Source organism: Piliocolobus tephrosceles, chromosome 1, assembly GCF_002776525.5.
Source record: "Piliocolobus tephrosceles isolate RC106 chromosome 1, ASM277652v3, whole genome shotgun sequence".
NCBI lineage: Eukaryota > Metazoa > Chordata > Mammalia > Primates > Cercopithecidae > Piliocolobus > Piliocolobus tephrosceles.
This window is the reverse complement of record NC_045434.1, coordinates 106,537,182-106,560,174: the sequence shown is the minus strand read 5'-3', so window position 1 is coordinate 106,560,174 and position 22,993 is coordinate 106,537,182. Positions and strand designations below refer to the sequence as shown.

At 41.7% G+C, this 22,993-nt stretch overlaps 2 protein-coding genes across 2 annotated transcripts in view; both read right to left on the bottom strand.

Moving 5' to 3' along the window:
• Positions 1-3,982: 3,982 nt before the first annotated feature.
• On the bottom strand, positions 3,983-18,487 carry BCAS2 (BCAS2 pre-mRNA processing factor). The gene is made up of 7 exons (XM_023222741.1): positions 18,327-18,487; positions 18,127-18,219; positions 13,200-13,270; positions 11,995-12,156; positions 7,132-7,182; positions 6,427-6,507; positions 3,983-4,678 (listed from the first exon to the last, which is right to left on the bottom strand). Exons 1-7 carry the CDS (start codon positions 18,417-18,419, stop codon positions 4,552-4,554), a joined length of 678 nt encoding a protein of 225 aa, XP_023078509.1. The 5' UTR covers positions 18,420-18,487; the 3' UTR covers positions 3,983-4,551.
• Positions 18,488-22,434: 3,947 nt separating this feature from the next.
• The window catches only part of DENND2C (DENN domain containing 2C), an 82,992-nt gene continuing 82,433 nt past the window's right edge, over positions 22,435-22,993 (bottom strand). The window contains exon 19 of the mRNA XM_023222757.1: positions 22,435-22,750. Within this exon, the coding sequence (XP_023078525.1) occupies positions 22,719-22,750 (32 nt within the window). The 3' untranslated portion in view covers positions 22,435-22,718. The remainder of the gene's footprint in view (positions 22,751-22,993) is intronic.

Sequence of the window (22,993 nt, the reverse complement as noted above, 5' to 3'; positions counted from 1 at the left end):
TCGGCTCATGGCCCCCTTCCTTCATCTTCAAGGCCAGCAGGTTAGCATCCTTTCTCCTCTTTAACCTTCCACCTTCTACCCACCTCTTAAAAAGGCCCTTGGGATTACATTGGATCTACCCAAATAATCCAGGATAATCTCACTTTAAGCCTTAATCACATGTGCAAAGTTCTTTTGCCATGGAAAGTAACACATTAACAGGTTCCAGGGATTAAGATATGGACATCTTTAGGGGCCATTTTGCAGCCTTCCACAACTATCTACATGTAAATGAATACGAAGGGTAATTAAAATAAAAACTGTGAAGCAAGCACAGCCTACCCTTGCAAATAAAAGGCACAATTTCAATGGTTGGATGAAAGCTCCCAGGGAAAAATAAGCTGGTCTGGCTTCAGCTTTCCTGACAGTCACAAAGTCTATTCTGGGGAAGTGAGGGAACAAAGCTTTAAGTGATTTCTTGGAAACAAAGGGCTTAATATTGTTGGGGTTTCTGGCCAGGCTGGAATGCTCATTTGGCAGGCATAAGTTCAGGGATGAACTCCTATGAATTTTTTTTTTTTTTTTTTTTTTTTGAGACGGAGTCTTGCTCTGTCACCCAGGCTGGAGTGCAGTGGCCGGATCTCAGCTCACTGCAAGCTCTGCCTCCCGGGTTTACGCCATTCTCCCGCCTCAGCCTCCCGAGTAGCTGGGACTACAGGCGCCCGCCACCTCGCCCGGCTAGTTTTTTGTATTTTTTAGTAGAGACGGGGTTTCACCGTGTTAGCCAGGATGGTCTCGATCTCCTGACCTCGTGATCCGCCCGTCTCGGCCTCCCAAAGTGCTGGGATTACAGGCTTGAGCCACCGCGCCCGGCCTCCTATAATTTTATACTTGCAAGCTCTCCAAGAGTAGGTACATAGTAGAACATTTCCAGCAGGTCAAGAAAGCAACAGGAACTTCATTAGAACACAGAACACAGTCTTGGGGACTTAGGAGGAAAGGTGGGAGTGGGGCAATGGATAAGACTACAAATAGGGTGCAGCATATACTGCTTGGGTGATAGATGCACCAAAATCTCACAAATTACCACTGAAGAACGTACTCATGTAACTAACCACCACTTGCACCCCAGTAACCTGTGTGTGGTGGAGAAGAACATGGTCAGATTTTGGGCCAGTTTTCCCCTGGGCTGTTTCTCAGTGTAAAATGATGGTACAATGATAGCAGGCATCTTTGTGATGACAGCTCTCATGAGCCACAGTGTTCCAGTCTGAACCAGTTGCCTTCTACAGAGTGTACATGTATAATCCTGAGAGCCTTTCACCAAGCTCTTTGGAAGAGTCCCGTCACTGCTTCCCTGTGTTTGGCTGGAAGAGCACACATCCTTCAGAAGCCCCTTAAGAAATGACTCAGGAAGGAAATGCTTTTGAGATCTCTTATATCTCAAAGTGTCTTTATTCTACCGTAACCCTTGGCTTAAAATTTGGCTATGTATCGAGTTCTAGGTTGGAAATAATTTTTTTGTAAGAATTCCAAAGGTACTTCTCCATTATCTTCTTTGTAGCTTCCAAAGATGTTGTTGAGAAGCTTGAAGACATTTTGATTCTTGATCCTTTATATGTAACAATCCACCCCTCCTCCCCTACTACATGCCTGCAGAATCTTCGTGTGCTTGGATGTTCTGCTATCTCACAAAGAACATGCTCCAGAGTTGGTCTATTTTCATCCATTGTGCAGTGACCTTTTGACTCTGGAAATTCTATCTATCAATCAGTTCTGGAAAATTCTGAATTATTTTGATGACTTCTTCCCTCCAGTTTTCTCTCAAGTTATTCAGCTACTGACTTTCCAGACTGGTCCTCCTATTTTCTCTTCTCTGTTTTCCATGTTTGTCTTTGTTGGCTCCACTTTCTTTGAGTTTGTCAACTTTAATTCCTAACTTTCCCATTAATTTTAATTCCTGTAACCATATTTTTAATTTCAATGAGCTGTTTTATTCTTTCTTAATAAAATTGCATCTTGTATTTATGGCTGCAATATCTTCTCTGAGGATATATTTTTCTTTTGTGAGACAGGGTCTGGTTCTGTCATTCAGGATGGAGTGCAGTGTCACATAGTTCATTAAAACAGTAACCACCTCCTGAGGCTTGAATTCCTGGACTCAAGCAATCCTCCTCCCTAGCCTCCCAAGTAGCTGATACTATAGGTGCACACCACCATGTCTGGCTAATTTTTGTATGTTTTGTAAAGATTAGGGTCTCATTATGTTGCCCAGGCTAGTCTCAAATTTCTGGGCTCAAGTTATCCTCCCATCTTGGCCTCCCAAAGTGCTGGGATTTACAGACATGAGCCATCACACCTAGTCTGAGGATATATTTCTTAAAAAAAAAGTTTTCTTCTTACATCATCTGTTTTCTCCATAGTCTTTCACAGATTTGTTTTACTCCTTGTCTTTCACAATGTACAACTGCCTTATCTGGTGATCCTCAACTGTCTATTCATGTTTAAAAGTGCGGAGCTAAAACAGTTTAGAAGCTGTGTTGGTTAGGGGGTGGTTTGTTGAGCCTCTCTGCTCTGTGTCCTGGCTTGGTCATTTCATTTGTTGGGAAACTCTCAATTTCAACAACTGTAGTAGGTCTTTTCTCTTAGGCTGGTCAGATACTCTACAACTCTTCCCATTTCCTTCAGGGAGAAGGCCAAGGGTGGGGAATGAAGAGATGGATGACAACACTCCATATGCATTCATTCCCACAGTCCCTATCTTTAACACAGAAATGTAGCTCTTGCTGGGTGCGGTGGCTCACGCCTGTAATCCCAGCACTCTGGGAGGCCGAGGTGGGCGGATGACCTGAGGTCGGGAGTTTGAGACCAGCCTGACCAACATGGAGCAATCCCACCTCTACTAAAAATACAAAATTAGCCGGGCATAGTGGCACATGCCTGTAATCCCAGCTACTCGGGAGGCTGAGGCAGGAGAATTGCTTGAATCCGGGAGGTGGAGGTTGTGGTGAGCTGAGATTGGATCACTGAACTCCAGCCTGGGCAACAAGAGCAAACCTCCATTTCAAAAAAAAAAAAAAAAAAAGAAATGTGGCTCTCAATTGTCTTAAGGTACCTTCAAAAGTACTGACCATTTATCAATATCATAGATCAAAAAGTTCTAGGTTTATTTTGTATTATAATGAACATCCTTTTATATTTTTCAAAATTGAAAAATAATTTTTAGATTTTTCAATTTATATTTATCAGTTATTGAGTTAAACACCTCAATAATTTTTTTTTTTTTTTGAGATGGAGTCTCACTCTGTCACCAAGCTGGAGTGCAGTGGTGCAATCTCGGCTCATTGCAACCTCTGCCACCTGGGTGCAGCGATTCTCCTGCCTGAGCCTCCCGAGTAGCTTGGACTACAGGCGCCCGCCACCACGCCCAGCTAATTTTTGTATTTTTAGTAGAGATGAGGTTTCACCATGTTGGCCAGGCTGGTCTGGAACTTCTGACCTTGTGATCCGCCCACCTCAGTCTCCCAAAGTGCTGGGATTACAGGTGTGAGCCACTGACCTTTCAATAATTTTAAGTCAGTCTTTACACATTAAGACTACCTTGCTTCATTTGAGACAGGGTCTTGCTCTGTCACCCAGGCTGGCGTGCAGTGTCACAATCATATCTTATGGTGGCTTTGAACTCCTGGACACAAGTGATCCTCCTGCCTCAGCCTCTCAAAGCACTGGGATTACAGACGTGAGCCACCACACCTAGCAAGACTACCTTTTGATATGTTGCAAATATTTTTTCTGAATTGGGCAGGAATCTTTTATACAATTTAATTCCTTACAAGTAGAGAAGAACATTAACTCTGGAGCTGGACTATTGGGTTCAAAACCTGACTGACATTTTCTATAAAAAAGCTGACATTTTCAGCTATAAAACTTTGGCAAGTTATGTTATTTAACTGGGGTCTGTTACATATCCACATATGAGAAAAACAGTAACCGCGTCCTGAGGTTTTTGTGAGAACCAAATAATTTTTATTCATATACATCTAGTTCACCTATCTAAGGTGTTCAGAACAGTGTTCAGCACATATTAAGCTTAATGTAACTATTACCTATGATGATGATGATAATGATGACTCTGTACAGTCACTGTATTTCTGAAGTCTTGTTTAGTAATCAAGAATGTGTTTCGAACTCTCTCTTTATTAGACAAAGTCATAAACCAAAAATTTCCAACTTCCTGTACATGTTGAAGGCTTTAAATAAGGATCCTTGGATACAAAATATGGTCCGCATGGCTGAAAATTAATTCTATGACACAATGTTATTCTAAAGTCATAACTTACTTTGAAAGCCTAAAGATTTTCTTTTATGGTTACAAAAATACCACCAAGCTAGACATTTTAATTCTGTTGAGATATACAAATAGAATTACTACAGCAGCCCACACATTCTATGATTTCTAAACATTTAAACATCAATGGTTTTGTGAAGATGCTGTTGTCCTTCACAGTTCATTAAAAGTTCAGATGCCTTTTGTGAAAGCCCACCTTTTCTTCTACCTGCTAAACTGTCTTTTCAGAAGTCTTGCCGGATGTTTTCTTTGTTTGCCTCTCCATGTTGCTGCTTAATTTGATAGATTTCATTTTCTAGTTGAACAATAGTCCGTTCAATCTCATAATTCTTACTGACCAGGGATACCCAACTAGAATGGGGGGGGAAAGGAAAAAAATTACTCAATGTAAAATTTCTCTTAGATTTTATTTTAAATGTATACACATGTTCACCTAGAGCTGTAACACTAACCTTCACTTTTTTTTTTTTTTTTTTTTTTTTTTGAGACAGAGTCTCGCTCTTGTTGCCCAGACTGGAGTACAATGGCAGAACCTTGGCTCACTGCAACCTCTGCCGCCCGGGTTCAAGCGATCCTCCTGCCTCAGGCTCCCGAGCAGCTGGATTACAGGCACATGCCACCATGGCCGGCTAATGTTTTTGTATTTTTAGTAGAGATGGGGTTTTCACCACGTTGGCCAGGCTGGTCTCAAACTCCTGACCTCAGGTGATCCTCCCACCTCGGCCTCCCATTGTGCTGGGATTACAGGCGTGGGCCACTGCGCCCGGCCTAAACTTCACTTTCAACTTTCCATTAAAAAAAAAAATCAAGGCACAATTGTGGAAAAGTAGGTAAAGGGTACATGGAATCTGTATTTTTTTTTTTTTTTTTTTTTTCAGAGAGAGGGTCTTGCTCTGCTGCCTAGGCTGGAATGCAGTGGTGTGATCACAGCTCACTGCAGCCTGGAACTCCTGAGCTCAAGCAATCCTCCCACCTTAGCCTCCCGAGGAGCTAAGACTACAGGTGCATGCCATCATGCCTGGGTTCATTTAAAAACATTTTTTTTGTAGAGACAGGGTCTTGTTATGTTGCCCAGGCTCATCTTGAACTCCTGGCTTCAAGCAATCCTCCTACCTTGGCCTACCAAGGCACTAGGATTACAATGTGAGTCACCACACCTGGCTCTCTGTATTATTTCTTACAACTGCATGTGAATCTACAATTATCTCAAAAGTTCAATTAATAAAAAAGCAAATTAGAAACAGATGAGAGAACTTGTAAATCAGAAGAAATAGGAAAGAGTGATGAAGACAGTATCTAATCAACAAAAAGGAAAGAGGCAATAGTTTATTAAATTGAGGAAAAAACATGAAAGGGTACCAAAGAGACTGATAACACGTACATGGAGATGGTAGAACAAGGAGAATAACTTGAGTAATGAAGGGACAAAGGGAATGGGAAAGCAGAAAAGAATAGAGAAATGACACAAGTATTCAAGATTATATTGTATAAAGGTATATGTGTGTATGTAAAAGAACATTTTTTAAAATGCATAAACCTGAGGTACAAACAAATTATCAAGAAAAGTATGAAATCTCCCTCCCTACAATATTTTATAAAATTAATTTTTTTCCTTTTTTTTTTAAAGACTAGGTCTCACTCTGTTGCCCAGGCTGGAGTGCATTGGTGCGATTATGGCTCACTGCAGCTTCAACCTCCCAGGCTAAGCAATCCTCCTGCCTTAGCCTCTACAGTAGCTGGGACTACAGGCATGTGCCACTGTAGCTGGCTATTTTTTTTTTTCCATTTAAAAGGAGAATAAAGGTAGAATTCTATTCAAGGCCAAAAATACTAGACTAAAAACAGGGTATTCTAAGACCAGAATGAACCTTTAACAATGGTTCAATTTAGCAAAGGATCCTTCACCAATGGTTCAATTCTCGTTTATAGTTCCCTTTAACACCTTATAGAAAGGCAGAGGCAGTGAAAGGTGAACTCAGAAAATAGCATTTTCTTTGACACCTATGGCATCCCATTTGAATGCTATTTGTATCACATTATTGAATCGACCTTAGACTGGGCTAAACAATTTAAAAGATGATGGAATTACAGATACTCACTTTGACTCCATTTCTCTCAATTTAGATCCAGCTGTGAGCTGCATGTTCTTTCTCTGCCAGTTTAAATCTTGAATATGTTTTCTGTAAAAAATTATACAACCTAATGACATTTTAATGTAAGACCAAAAATCAACAGAAAATTCTATAACACAAGAGAATATCTTAATCCCATGAGAACAATATTATGTACAGGTGTAGGCCAACTGTAGAAATTACCTTTCTTCTAATTATTTTTTGATTACAAGTTTCATAAAACATGCTCATTGTGAGAAATCACACACACGCACACACATCAGCACACACAGATTACAAGTCTCAAGTCCCTCTTCCCATGCATGTCTCCTTTTTCCTGGTAACTCCTGTTGAGTTTTTGCTGGGTGTCCTTCCAGGCTTTCCTATATGTGTGTGTAGAAATTGGTTTTAAAAATCAGATTATATGTGTTATTCTCCAACTTTTTCCCCCTCTAAAAGTGTCTTTCCAGTTTGCAGACTTGCAAGCTGCAAGTGGCAGAGATGTTTTCAGACCTCAGGCCTATTACTCATCTACTTAGGTAAGGCAAACCCAGTGCCAGATGTTGAACAAAGAGAGTGGATCAATTGTTTACTTTCACCTGGCTGCAGTCTCATTGCTTTCTTTTTCCTCCTATTTTCTATTTATTAAAGGTTCACTTAAAGTTCATTCTGTAATAGGAAAAAACAATTTACCTTAACTTCTGAAGTTCTTTCTGTGCGTGTTCAATCATATGAACTAGATTTCTGTAGGAAAAGAGGAAAATCAGATTAAAATACATTAAAATAGTACCAATTAATCAAGTTTTTCTGCTAAAAATCGTATTTATGGAGCTCTGTGCCAAGAACTATGTTGGACACTCCATAATCAAGGACTATCACCCATGCTGGAATGCAGTGGTGTGATCATGGCTCAGTGCAGCCTTCACCTCCCAAGATCAAGTAATCCTCCTGCCTCAGCCTCCCGAGGAGCTGCAATCCTCCCACCTTGGCCTCCCAAACTGCTGGGATTACCATGCCCTGCCTGATACTTTGAGTACTTAGGTTGCTTTTCTTATGAGACAGTCTCATTCTGTTGCCCAGGCTGGAGTGAAGTGGTGTGATCTCAGCTCACTGCAGCCTCTGCCTTCTGGTTCAAGCAATTCTCCTGCCTCAGCGTCCCAAGTAGCTGGGATTACAGGCGTGCACTGCCATGCCTTGCTAATTTTTGTAATTTTTTTTTTTTTTTTTTTTTTTAGCAGAGATGGGGTTTCACTACGTTGGCCAGGCTGGTCTTGAACTCCTGACCTCAAGCAATCCATCCACCTCGGTCTCCCAAAGTGCTGGGATTACAGGCATGAGCTGCACCCGGCTTTTTTTTTTTTGGACAGAGTCTTGCTCTACTGTTACCCAAGCTGGAGTGTAGTTGCACAATCATGGCAGCCTCAACCTCCTGGGCTCAATCGATCCTCCCACTTCAAGCCTTCAAAGTAGTTCGGATTACAGGTATAAGCCACCATGGTCGGCTAATTTTTGTTATTTTTTTGTAAAGAGAGGGTTTCACCATGTTGTCCAGGCTGGTCTTGAACTCCTGGGCTCAAGCAGTCTCCCCACCTTGGCCTTCAAAGTGTTGCAATTACATGTGTGAGACATCACACACAGCCTTTTGTCACTTCTTAAACTGTCATGACTTCTTGTCACAGAGAAGATGGAATATATCTGAGTATATCCACGTATTATTTCTCAACCCCCTTTTATCTCTATATTTCTTCATATACATTTATCCTGTCATTCTCTCCTCCTGTTCACTGCTAACTAGAGAGAGGTGAGAAAAAGAAAACTGTTGTAGATTTGAGATACCAGTCCATATTTGCATGTAACCTATGCACAGCAAAATAAAAAACAGATACCAGTCCAGGTCAGCTGTAACTAGCACAGGGGAAAAGTTCAATAATACAGAGTACCATATAATTATTTCAGAGAAGTAATAAAAACAGATTTTAATCTCTTTTTTAAGTTTAAATAACAGCTTTATTGAGATATATTTCCACATCATATCAATTTCCTCTTAAGGCAGTGGATCAATCACCTATAGGGTCCATTTTAACCACATCTGGCCCTAATATATTCTTGCTCTAAATCTAATATTGTTTCCTGGCTTTCGTGACTCAAATTTTCTGCTGCTCACCTGAGTTATTCTCCTATCTCTACTGACTGGTTTCCCTGCATTAGTTGCAATTATCTCAAGATTCAGTCTTTAAACAGCTGTGCCTCTCTAGGCTTTCCCTCAGGTCAACCCTCTTTCCTTGACTTCGACGATCACTCCATGCTGAGGACTATTGATTTTAGCACTCTATTCCAGACTCTGCCCACCAACAAGGGAGCTTTCCTTTGAACTGGCTCCCCCTGAAAGTTTAGTTTGTCTTCTCCCTTCTCCCACCCTTCCTCTTAAATATACTTTGATAAAATATAGTACACCTTCTCTGGAGAAGTGTCCACTGAATTTGGAGGAGACAAAATATGCTCAGGGGAATGTTAAGCACTATAGAGCACTTTGTGATTAAATGGAAAACAAGTGATGTGCACAGTAATTCTGTGTAGAGTTACTCAGAAGAGGGAGACAATACTAGAAGCAGAATTTCAATCAGGGAAGAAGACAAGTAAGCGAACTAGAGCTGGGCCCTAAACAAGCTGAATTTGGGTAGAACAGGTAAAGTCAAGGGCAAGTAAAGGCCCAAAGGCAGGATTTATGATAATCACCAGAGAAAGGACTAGTTTGGGTTGAGTTAAAAGTCTACAGTTGAGGGAGTAAGGAAAAGGCCTTGAATACCATGTTAAAAAGCCTGGCCCAGTCGGGTGCTCACACCTATAATCCCAGCACTTTGAGAGGCTGATGCTGGAGGATCACTTGAGGCCAGGAGCTTGAGACCAGCCTGGTCAACATGGTGAAACCCTGTCTACAAAAAACACAAAAATCAGCCAGGCGTGGTGGCGTGTATCTATAATCCCACCTACTCTGGAGGCTGAGGCAGAAGAGTTGCTTGAACCCGGGAGGGTTGCAGCGAGCTGAGATTGTGGCACTGCATTCTAGCTTGGGCGACCGAGCAAGACTCTCTCCAGAACCCCGCCTTCACCTCCAAAGAAAAAGAAAAAAAGCTTGGCCCTTACCTTGCAGATAATAGGGAATTATTAAAGGTTTTCAGGTAAGTTGACAGCAGTGTTCTTTTCAATGTCATATTTTTTCCTCTGCATCTATGCACTCCATTCCTGGAATGTTTTCCTTGTTTTCTTCTAAACATCCCAATTTCACCCTTCTTCAACAACCCTCAACTTAATGCCCCATCTTTTGTTTTTTTTCAAACAGACTACAGGTGTGTACCACCATACCTGGCTATTTTTTATTGTTTTCTGTAGAGACAGGGCTTCACTACGTTGCCCAGGCTGGTCTCAAACTCTTGGCCTCAAGTGATCCTCCTGTCTCAGCCTCCCAAAGCACTAGGATTACAGGTATGAAACATCATGCCTGGCAATGCTCTATCTCTTAATGCTTAGCTTACAGACCATAGCACACAATGTAACACTTGCCCCCATACTGCCAAAAATGGACTACTGGTTGCTTGGCATAAAACTTACTGTCTCTTCCATTAGATAAAGCTTCTTGAGAAGAATCACAGTTTTCCATTTTGTGAAACAGATTTATTGATGTCACTTAAATTTCTTAATCACCCTGATCCCGTTCTTTCTTTTTCCCCCTCCTTGCAATATATAGATATATAAAAGAAAGTTAGTTGTTGGCTTTGTAGAGTTTCCCAAATTCTGGATTTTGTCCATTGGCATTATGTGGCTACAAATACTTAATGCAAAATTCTGAAGATTTGAGAAAGAGTATTATCATTTCATGGTTTTGCTTTATTTTATACAGCTATGTTTCAGGAAACACACTCTAACAAAAGTTGTACACACTGTTATGAAGTTCAGTGGCCTTTTTCTCTTAAATTGTAAATACACAATCAGGAAATCTCAGGGCACAAAGGGGCCATGCGGATAATCTAACCACTGAATTTTGCAAGCAAGGAATCTGAATTCTAGATAGACAATAAATACTAAAGCTATAGCTAGTTACATGGAACAGAAACAGGAGGTCAGTGGCTTGTTTTGACAACAAATACTTGCTCAAATTTATCTGTAATCTCAAAATTACTACTTGTAGTGTTTTGCAGTCATTCATGGACACGTGCACAGCAGTGAAAAATCCGGGCTGCTGAGCATGCACATGCGCAGCTGAGGATGAACAAGGAGGTGCTTTGCCTCCTTGTTTCAGTTCTTACACAGTAATAAGCAGAGGATGAAGTTCAAGTTCTAAGTCTGGGATCTGTTAGTGGGGTAGTTTCAAGAAAGGTACTTTACATTTCTCAACTTTGTTTTCTCTTTTATAAAATAAAGACAGAAGTCTACCAGGATGTTTATTCTAGGATTTAAGATTATCTGTGTGAGAGATATGTATGTGTGCACATGAATATGTATATATTCCCCCTAGGAGAAATGGTACAGTATTTGCTAATCCAGTGTCCACAGGACTTAAAGAACATAATGCATGACTAATGAGAATCAACTGTTTAAGCAAACTTGATAACATGCTATCAAGTGGTGCTCTGCAAATGGGACCTCAGAACTCGTTTTCTTACAATATTATACATTAAATGTGGTAGTTTGGTTTAGGTCCTCTTAATAGTCTTGAACTTTGGGGTGGGTTTCAAAATAGTGGCCTTTCATATGGGTCGTAGTTCTAGAACATAATCCCAAGACAAAGTCTAGCTATATTATTTTTATCACACTTCCCCTATCCATACTTTGTGGGGGGTTTTTTGTTCGTTTTTTGAGATGGAGTCTCGCTCTGTCACCCTGGCTGGAGTGCACTGGCACAATCTCAGCTCACTGCAACCTCTGCCTCCCGGGTTCAAGCAGTTCTCCTGCCCCAGACTCCTGAGTAGCCGTGACTACAGAAGTGCCACCATGGTTGGCTAATCATTTTTTTTCTTTTAAGTAGAGATGCGGTTTTACCATGTTGGCCAGGCTGGTCTCAAACTTCTGACCTCAGGTGATCCACCCGCCTCGGCCTCCTGAAGTGCTGCGATTACAGGCGTAATCCAACGCACCCGTTTTTTTTTTTTTTTTTTTTTTTTTTTGAGATAGAGTCTCACTCTGTTGCCTAGGCTGGAGTGCAGTGGCACAATCTTAGCTCACTGCAACCTCTGCCTCCCAGGCTCAAACAATTCTCACGCCTCAGCCTCCAGAGTAGCTGGGATTACAGGCACGCGTTACCATGCCCAGCTAATTTTGTGTGTGTGTGTGTGTGTGTGTGTGTGTGTGTGTGTGTGTGTGTGTGTTTGTAGAAATGGGATTTCACCATGTTGACCAGGCTGGTCTCGAACTCCTGACCTCAAGCAATCCACCAGCCTCTGCCTCCCAAAGGGCTGGGATTACTGGCGTGAGCCACTGCACCCAGCACCTCCCATACTTTTAAAAAGTACTAAAACTTTGGGTGAGATGGAAAGAAAAGGAAAAAAAAAAGGTTCTTACTCATTGTATACTTTCCAGGCATTACATCCATGCTGTGACATTAGTTCCAGATTCTCAATTCTAACAGCTTGATGCTCTAACTGGGCCATAGAATTGTTTACACATTCTTGCCATGCAGTAATGTCATTTTTTTGACCAGAGGAAGGGGCTGGAAGCTCATATCTGAAATTAAACAACAAAATAAAATAAATCCATCTGTACTGTCAAGCCTTTACATCTCTTCCCAACAGAATGTCCCATGAGTCTCCATATAGTATAAAAACTACAGAAGACTGAGGACGTAAACCTTGCAATAATAAGAAACCGATACAGCCTAACAATCAATTTACAAATATGATTTAGCACCATTATGTTCACTTCAATGTGAACTTGTTAAATAAGCAACATTACATTCACATAAAAGATTGTTATATTAGCTATTAAATAATGTCACTGAAGAACATTTAATAATATTAAGATGTGAATAATATATTAAGGGAAAAAAGTAGTAGACAAAAACCTTAGCTACCATTTTTGTAAAATACTCACACCCACCCATCCACTAACATACCCATTCCCCGGTAGAGAAAAAAATGAGAAGTGATATGACTCCTTCTATTCCCTCTTCATACTACCCAGTCAGTCCTTCAACACTGCCTCTCTAGATATCTATAGATCTATGTCTACAGATATCTATAGATAGATATCTCTATCTACATCTCTGTATCTATCTATAGATCTCTATATCTATATCTATATCCATAGATATATCTTTATCTATCTATATCTGTATCTACAGATATCTCTCTCTATATAGTTTTTTTTCAAGACTGGGTCTCCCTCTGTTCCCCACGCTGGAGTGCAGTGGTACAATCTCGGCTTGCTGCAACCTCCATCTCCTGGAGGATGTCAAGTGATCTCCCTACCTCAGCTGTCCAAGTAGCTGGGTCTACGGGTGTGTGCCACCACACCCAGGTACGTTATTATTATTATTATTATTTTTTTGGTAGAGATGGGGTTTTGCCATGTTGTCCAGGCTGGTCTCAGAACTCCTGGATTCAAGCAATCCACCAGCCTCGGCCTCCCAAAGTGCTGGAATTACAGGTGTGAGCCACCACGCCCAGCCAACACTGCCAATATTAGCCAGCAAATACATTCTTCACAAATCTCAGCTCATTACTGAGTTACTACAAACTAAATTTTAATTTCCATTTTAATATTCTTACCGTTTCATACTGAGCAATTCAATTGGTTGTCGAGCAGCCAGTCTTTCAAATTCATTTCTCATTATGTCAGTCTGATGTGTAAATCAGAAAAAGATTTCTAAGATCATGTTGACAATTGAAATTAACAATCACCAAAGAATAGATTTAAGCTACACTACCTATTATAATGAATCATTTACCTTTCCCTAATTCTTCTCTGAGTTAAATGCTCTCTAGAATCACACACACACACACACACACACACACACACACACACACACTCACTCACTTCACATTTCAGCTTAGGCAGGAAAAGTGGCATGTATTAAGGAGCCCACAGAGAAAAGGATTAATCCTAAACCAGACATTCTCAATTCCAGAAGCATGTCACCATCAGTTGGACAGTGCTATGGTTTGAATGTTTGTCCCCTCTGAAACTCATAGGGAAACTTAATCCCCAATATAATAGTATTAAGAGGTGGGGTCTCTAAGAGGTGATCAGGTTATGAAGGCTCAATCCATTCATGGATTAATGAGTTATCACCAAAGTGGGTACGTTATAAAAGCCAGTTTGTCTTTCTCTTGTGTGCCCCTATGTGCCAGGTAATGCTCTGTGCTGCTTCAGGACTGTATACCAAGTACACATCAGCAAGAACGCCCTCACCAGATGCAGCCTGTGAACCTTACTTACACTTTCCAGCCTCCAGAAATCTAAGAATTTTTTTTTTTTCACGATGAAGTATCACTCTTGTCCCCCAGGCTGGAGTGCAATGGCGCAATCTTGGCTCATTGCAACCTCTGCCTTCCAGGTTCAAGTGATTCTCTTGCCTCAACCTCCCAAGTAGCTGGGATTACAGGCGCCTGCCACCACGCCCCGCTAATTTTTGTATTTTTAGTAGAGATGGGGTTTCACCACGTTGGCCAGGCTGGTCTTGAACTCCTGACCTCAAGTGATCTGCCTGCCTCAGTCTCCCAAAATGTCTTTTCTTTATATTCACTATCTTCTCTAGCAATTTTACTGTTTGCAAGTAAATGTAGTATGGTTATTCCTCTTTAGGGATGTTTTGGCCAATATCTTATCCCATTTCCGTTCTGCACATTTCCTACCCTGAGTATAAAGAACTGCTTAAAATATTCGTTTGTAGTAATACTTCAGTTATTCCATGTAATTTTAATTTTCTGAGGGCTTCAACTATCTTAACAATTAGACTAGAGAATAAGTATCAAAGGCCTTACAGAAGCCTGCATTAATGTTTAAAAGTTTTGTATTAGGCCAGGTGAGGTGGCTCACGCCTGTAATCCCAGCACTTTGGGAGGCTGAGGTGGGTGGATCACGAGGTCAAGAGATTGAGACCATCCTGGCCAAGATGGTGAAACCTCGTATCTATCAAAAATACAAACATTAGCTGGGCATGATGGCACACGCCTGTAATCCCAGCTACTCAGGAGGCTGAGGCAGGAGAATAGCTTGAACCCGGGAGGCGGAGGTTGCAGTGATCCAAGATCGCGCCACTGCACTCCAGCCTGGCAACAGAGTGAGACTCCATCCAAAAAAAAAAAAAAAAAAAAATTTGTATTAAGCATTTCTTTCTGAAGAAAGCATTTTGCAGGGGCTACTGCTAAATTACACATAATCTTAAGAAAATGTAGTTATCTAGTTTCCTGCAAAAAAAACTAAGGCATTTTAGCTAGAAAATTCTGCAGTGACAGACAAGGAGTAACAGCTATTAATTAAACAAGAGGCAGTATAAAAATGTGGTATAAGTAGTCTTGAGCCATATAGCACAGGAGGAACCCTTAACTAACTCACATGATCAGTAAGTGATAGATCTGGAATTTTAGCTCAATTCTCTCCAAAGACTAAGCCAGTGTTCGTGGAGCTAAGTCATGGGCGGCGGGGTCGCTGGGGGAAATCCCTGCTCATAGAGTAGTCTCATCTCAGCTTTGAGAGGCCTTCCTCAACCACCCAACCTAGAGTCACCCAGTCACTCTATCACTATCATTCTCTGTGCAGCATTTATCAACAGTTTTTCTGATCTATTTATTGTCCATCTCGACACTCTAGATTGTAAGGTTCATCAGTATGGACCCTGCCGACACTGTTCTCCAATACCCAGCATGGAATAGACCTTAGTAAATAGTTGTTAAGAGAATTAATGAAAGAGTAATTTCAGAGGCAGTTTGAAGAACGGTTAAGGTCTTAGTCAATGAGCCTTTCTAAGCTACAGTTTTCCCAGCTAAAAAATGGGGATAGCGAACATAGTTATATAGTTTATAGAGCTGTTTTGTGCACCAAGAAAGACAGTGAGCCTAGTATACATTACCAACTATTACTAAGAAAGGATGCCAGGTGTGGTGGCTCACACCTGTAATCCCAGCACTTTGGGAGGCCAAGGCAGGTGAATCACTTGAGGTCAGGAGTTCGAGACCAGCCTGGCCACAATGGTGAAACCCTGTCTCTACTAAAAATACAAAAATTAGTTGGGCACGGTAGTGCATGCCTGTAATCCCAGCTACTTGGGAGGCTGGGGGAGGAGAATCGCTTGAACCCAGGAGGCAGAGGTTGCAGCGAGCCGAGGAGTTGCATGCACTCCACCCTGGGCAACAGAGCAAGACTCTGTCTCAAAAAAAGAAAGGATTAAATAATCAGTAAACTAATTACAGGGGAATCATTTGAACCCAGGAGTTTGCTAATTAAATAATTAGTAAACTAATTACAAAGGTATTTAAGAGAGAAGGAAAAAAACTGGCAAAAGTATTACAAAAAGTCTGATTGAATGCAGTTATTTGAAAACGTCAGAAATCAGTCCAATAAAGACACATTACTGTACTTAGTTCTCTCTCTCTTTTCTTTTTATGAGATGGAGTCTCGCTCTGTGGCCCAGGCTAGAGTGCAGTGGCACCATCTCGGCTCACTGCAAGCTCTGCCTCCCGGATTCAGGCCATTCTTCTGCCTCAGCCTCCTGAGTAGCTGGGACTACAGGCACCCGCCACCATGCCCAGTTACTTTTTTGTATTTTTAGTAGAGACAGGGTTTCACCCTGTCAGCCAGGATGGTCTCGATCTCCTGACCTCGTGATCCACCCGCCTCAGCCTCCCAAAGTGCTAGGATTACAGGTGTGAGCCACTGTACTTAGTTCTTAATGTGGTTAACATCTATACCTAGGTAACAATATTTAGAAAAAGCATAGGAAAACACGTTCATAGGAACATATGTCTTCTACTTAAAACTTAGCCAAGGCTGGGCATGGTGGCTCACCCTGTATCCCAACACTTTGGGAGGATGAGTTGGGCAGATCACTTGAGGCCAGGAGTTCAAGACCAGCCTGGCCAACGTGGTGAAATCCCGTCTCTACTGAAAATACAAAAATTAGCCAGGCATGGTGGCAGGCACCTGTAATCCTAGCTGCTCGGGAGGCTGAGGCAGGAGAATCACTTGAGCCTGGAAGGTGGAGGTTGCAGTGAGCAGAAATGGCACCACTGCACTCCAGCCTGGGTGACACAGTAAGACTCTGTCTCAAACAAAAACAACAAACTTAACTAACAATTTTTTCATGTTACTTTAATGCAAATAATATCCTTTTTTTTTTTCCTCTGAGACAGGATCTCATTCTGTCGCCAGGCTGGAGCGCAATGGCATTATCATGGCTCACTGTAGCAGCCTTGAACTCCCAGGCTCAAGTGATCCTTCCACCTCAGCCTCCTGAGTGGCTGGGACTACAGGTGCATGCCATCATGCTTGGCTAATTTTTTAATTTTTCTTTTGTAGAGAAAGGGTCTCACTATGTTGCACAGGCTGGTCTCAAGTGATCTTCACACCTCAGCCTCCTAAAGTGCTGGGATTACATGTGTGAGCCACCACACCCAGCTAAACACTGCCTTTTAATAATACAATCCTTTCATAAATCAACTATTAGGTATAATGGGAAAAAAACCTCCAAGCTGTACATATTGAAATACTTGAATCTAATAATTTAGAAATATCTTACATTTCACTTAGCTAATTAGACCCTAAACTAGAATCTTGGGTGTACTTCAAGGTTATACATTTAAAATAGCATCATACTCACTATGTGGAGTAGAACAGCATCTGACTCCCTAGGCAAGCATGGGCAATCCTTTCTCTAATCCTCTTGTCCTTATATATACTTCCACTATAGGTCCTTTACATATTTATTTACATTTATACATACTACTGTAAACTTTCTGTTTTATACATCTAGCTCCTCATTGTATTGTATTTTTCTGTATTCAGAAACCCTATCTTTTTTTGGAGAGGATGCTTGTCTTAAACAAAGAAAAGAAAAATTAAAAGAAAACAAAATACATATTTTTTAAAAACCCACATATTTTTATCTCTATGATTTCAGAATCTAGAATGGCACCTAGCACTTGGAAAATATTCGTATCAGTGAAAGTTCTTGCCTACATTAATCAGAAATGTGTTAATAAAAACATCGGACAGATTATAGAAAAAAGGAGAAGGCTGAGAAAAGAGTAGTATACGTTTGGATATGGTTTGTCCTTTCAGTCATACCACAAACGTTTGGTAAATAACTAGACTTTAATACGCCACTCTCCAGTGGTTCTAAAGAGCTTAGGTAGTTAGGCTTATACATATTACAAAACTCTAGATCACTTGCTGTAGAGTGACTCTTGGCAGGAGACGGTCCCTTTGAGAATTTAGGCATGGATCCTATCTCAAAGAATTGTAGCCACAAATGTTTGCATTAAGTGAGTCGTGGAGTCCCAGAAAGTCTTCCTATGGATCTTAGAATAAGAACCTCGGAGAAGACCTATCTATCTAGCTGTTTTCAACAGACTGATTCCTATGCAGGCAATGGTTAAAACTGGAATTTAAAAATCACTTTTATGTAGCTGAAGCTCTCAATCCAAAATAAAGGTTCACAGGAAACCTCGTTCACACCTGGGCTCAAGACATACTTACTTCAAAGGCAGAATAATCCGGGGCTGTTAGGTAGCTCAGGTAGTTCTTAGTAGGTCGGTATCTGCGAGTTTCCTCCTCCACCAGCGCTGCAGCCTTAAAAAGAGAATTGGGGCCAAGGTAGAAGCGGCAAATTGTAACATGTCTTTTTCGGTACCGAGCCAGCGAACAGTGAGTCAGCTACAAAGACACCCCGCACTCACCGCTTCCCGCACACCAGGGGCTTCATAACCTTGATCAAAATACGGCAGCGCATCCACCACAACCTCTCCAGCCACCAAACCCGTGCCCGCCATTCCGAGGACCTCAGGTTTGCCTGTGTTTTCTGCGTCTGCGTAAACTGAGTTCTATTTAGATACGCCGGCGCCTTACACTGATGTAATCACGTTCCCTGCGTATTGACGTTAGCGCATGCTCAGTTGCTAATTTCGAAGGCGGGTCCACTGGGTAGCTAGAAATTGCCGGACTCGTTTGTTTTGGGCGGACGTGACGTCACGTCTTGGCTTCACTGCGTCAGCGGAAGGCCCCAATTTCCTGTCTTCTGCTTACTGTACTTTTTTTTTGCCAGCCAATGGCGGCGATTTGAAGTTGGGGCTTTTCGTTTCCTCCAAAACATTGATATCTGGAACGGAGCCCCTTAACACTTTTGGAGGGAACTGGCTGCAGGATTTGACGGGGAGACATAACTGGTTTCTCACCTCTGCTTACTCCCACCATCTCCCTTTAATCTTCTCTTCCTCTGTGCCGGACTTCTTTTTTATTATGGACACACGGTCTTGTTCTGCTGCCCAGGTTGGAGTGCAGTGGCGCGATCATAGTTCACTGCCGCCTCAACCCTCCCCCCGCCCTCCCCGGGCCCAAGCGATCCTTCCACCCCAGCCTCGTGAGCCGCGGGGCCTAGAGGTGCACACCACCACGCCTGGCTAATTTTTAAATTTTTTTTTTTTTTTTTTGAAACAGAGTCTCACTCTGTCGCCCAGGCTGGAGTGCAGTGGCGCGATCTCGGCTCACTGCAAGCTCCGCCTCCTGCGTTCAGGCCATTCTCCTGCCTCAGCCTCCTAGTAGCTGGGACTACAAGGCGTCCCCCACCATGCCCGGCTAATATTTTGTATTTTTTGTATTTTCACCGTGTTAGCCAGGATGATCTCGATCTCCTGACCTCGTGATCCGCCCGCCTCGGCCTCCCAAAGTGCTGGGATTACAGGCGTGAGCCACAGCGCCCGACCATTTTAAAATTTTTTTGTAGAGTTGGAGCCTCCCTATGTTGCCAAGGCTGGCCTCAAGCTATCCTCTCGCCTAGGCCTCCCAAAATGTGGGGAATACAGGCGTGAGCCACTGCACCCCGGGTCGTTCCTCTTTTACTTCCTTGCTGTACCCCGACTATCCTTCCCCCTCAGCACCCTGAAAACCTTTGCATTGGATAAGTACAATTCTTAAAGAGGCTCTAGAATTGGGCGCCAGTCTCCAATTAAAATTGTGAAGCTTTATGGTCTGAGTATCAAAAGGAACCTCAGTTCCTTAAAAATCCTGTCATTTTGCCTTTAGGACTTAAGGGTAATAGAATGGCACTCCTCACTGTCTCCGAACCATTCAAGCTGCTGCCCATGCACTTTGTCTTCTGCATGGCTCCTGGACTAAGCAGCCTCCCTTTGATTAAGCAGGTAAAGACCAAATAAAGTTGTCAGACTATATACCCTGCCCAGTGTGCAGTCTAGACCCAGGCTTTGTCTGCCAAGAGCCTGGAAATGTTGACCTCCATTATGAAGCCTGATCAGTCTAAGACTAATTCTTATTACGTAAGTACCATTAGGTAAATGTGCTAGCTGTAGATTTAAGTGACATAAAAGATCTTTACATCTTAAGAATTCTCCAAGGGATCTGTGGGGTTTTTATGTATTTATTCATTAAAAGATCTGTAAACAACATTTTGTACAAATCTTGATTCTTTTACAAAAATATCCAGAATTCATAACACTTTACAGAAACAAAACACAACAGACCTAAGGAAATGAAGCAGCTTCAGGCTGCAAAGATGAAGACAGCATTCCTGAAGCAAAGGTCTCCTCCTAAAGGGATAGCCAGGATCCATCACAGTAAACCCTTTTACCCCCATTTTATAAACATCCAATTATTAACTGTTCCCGCTGGGTTGGAGTGTAAGAAGAGACCAAATGGAGAGATGTCTAGTAGAAGCCCCATTAGGGTAACCTGCTTACATTAAAAAAAAGGCTGTTCTATTCCCTGGACCCACATCTGTAGGAATTATATTATACAGCATCAGTCTTAAATGGTGTTCTGCTTCAGATTCATGCATACCTGAATGGGTTGTAATGAAATACTGTACAAGTCAATAAACTGTATCACAATACAACTTAACAGTTTTGTAAGGTTGAATAAATACTTTCTGTGCCAGTTGAAACCATCAGCAGAAACTGAAGAAAACAAACTGACATTTGCTATAACATTAATAAATGAAAAGTGCACCATCTGAACTTGAATTTGCCCATGAGTTTGAAAAAAAAAAAAAAAAAAAAAACAGGCCCGGTGCAGTGACTCACGCCTGTAATCCCAGCACTTTGGAAGCCCAAGGTGGGTGGATCACCTGAGGTCAGGAGTTCGAGACTAGCCTGGCCAACATGGTGAAACCCCGTCTCTACAAAAAATACAAAATTAGCCAGGTGTAGTGGTGGGCACCTATAATTCCAGCTACACGGGAGGCTGAGGCAGGAGAATTGCTTGAACCTAGGAGGCAGAGGTTTCAGTGAGCCGAGATCGTGCCATTGCGCTCCAGCCTGGGCAAAAAGAGCGAAACTCCGTCTCAAAACACACACACACACACACACACACACACACACACACACACAAAAACATTGCACCATCACTGAAAAATTTCTCTTTCCAATCACTACTACTACTACTTTAGATATTAAAGGTCTGGATGACTAAGTGGTGTATGTTCAAGGAATGTTCATATTTTGAGTCTAATTAGAGCAAAAATTTCAGCATTTCTAGGGGAATAAAGAGTCTCATCTAGGCATCTATATATAAAGTCCCTTATCCTCAGAGCTGAAAAGTGGCTCTGATACACTTAATAGAAAATTTTTATTAATAAAATAAATAGCTATATAATCCTACTGAGATGAAATTTCCATCTGGAGGACTAACCAACTTTCTCTGTGTCCATACAAGTCCCGGCTTCAGTTCTGTGTTGTATAACTTTGGGCAACTTACTTAACTTCTTTGAATTTGTGTTTTTTTCTTTTTTTTTTTTTTTTGAGATGGAGTCTTACTCTGTCACCCTGACTGGAGTGCAGTGGTGCGATCTCCGCTCACTGCAACCTCCACCTCCTGGGCTCAAGCAATTCTCATGACTCAGCCTCCCAAGTAGCCGGGATTACAGGCACCTGCCACCATGCCCAGCTAATTTTTTTTTAATTTTATTTTTAGTAGAGAGAGGGTTTCACCATGTTGGCCAGGCTGGTCTCAAACCCCTGACCTCAAATGATCCACCTGCCTTTGCTTCCCACAGTGCTGAGATTACAGACGTGAGTAACAGCACCCAGCCTTAGTTTCTTTATTAGTAAAATGGAGATGTAAATATCTATCTCATAAGGTTGATTTAAGGATTGGTTGAGATGATATGCATACATATACCACAGTGCATGACACATGGTGGACACTAAAAAATAAAGGTGGCTCCCATGCCCTTGAGAGGACATTTTCATAATAGTTATAATTCCACAAAGTTTAAATTTATTTACTTATTTTAAAAATGTTTTTGTAGAGATAGGATCTTGCTATGTTGCCCAGGCTGGTCTCAAACTCCTACCCTCAAACTCCTGCCTTAGCCTCCCAAAGTGGTGGAGATTACAGGTGTGAGCCACTGGATCCAGCCTCCACAAAGTTTAATGTTGACATATGAGGGACAAGCAAGCTACTCAATGCTACACAATTTGGAGGAGGAGTTGCAAGATGTCTAATTTTATAAGGTACTTAATAACAGTACTTTATAATATTACAAGTAGGGCTTCCTTCTGAGATTCCCCTAGATACAATATAAGGCAAAATAATGGAGATATGTGATGAGTCTATTCCTTTGCCCAGGTCAAACAGCCCATGGGTTTAAAGCTGCCATGATAGTTCAGTGATGAGAATCATGCATATAAGGCCAGTGTTCTCCATTTCCATCGTGTCTCTCTACTATGTGAAACTCAGCATTTCTCTCATTATTCTCATCTTTGAGCTATTTTTTAAAATGTAACAACAAGGCTTTTCCTTGTGAAAGACAACTACTTTCATAGATGAAGCACAAAACAGAGAATGAGCCCAAGAATTACATAGAAAAGGCTGCCATAAAAAAAAAAGGGGGGGGGGGGGACAGAGTAAAGATGGCATTGGTTCCAGACCATTCCCAACAATTCTCCAGTGATTACTACAGCAGCAACAGGAGAAGCCGCCTCCGACAGCCTGACTCGCTCTTTAACCTTTTAAAATTTCAAGAATTTTGTAGAATACTTCATGGGATCCTGACCCTTGGAAAAATACTTTCTTTGGCACTTTCTGTTGTATATTCAGGATGGAGACAATCAGAAGTTTCATTTCTTCTGCAGAAATTTCATTTTACTTCCTAAAGGGAAAGAAAAAGACGGTGAACTCTCGATTCATTTTTATTTATTGTACATTATTTGAGGCAAGGGGTTAACCAGTCAGTCATTCAGAACAGCCCAAGAGTTAAGCTGACATCTCAAACTCAGTTGATGTGTTTAACCACCAAAACAAAAACAAAAACGAACCCCAAACCCCATGTGTCTAATTAATTGCAGAGGTCAAAAAGAGCTCAGACATCATGTAATCCGGTGGTTTTCAACCT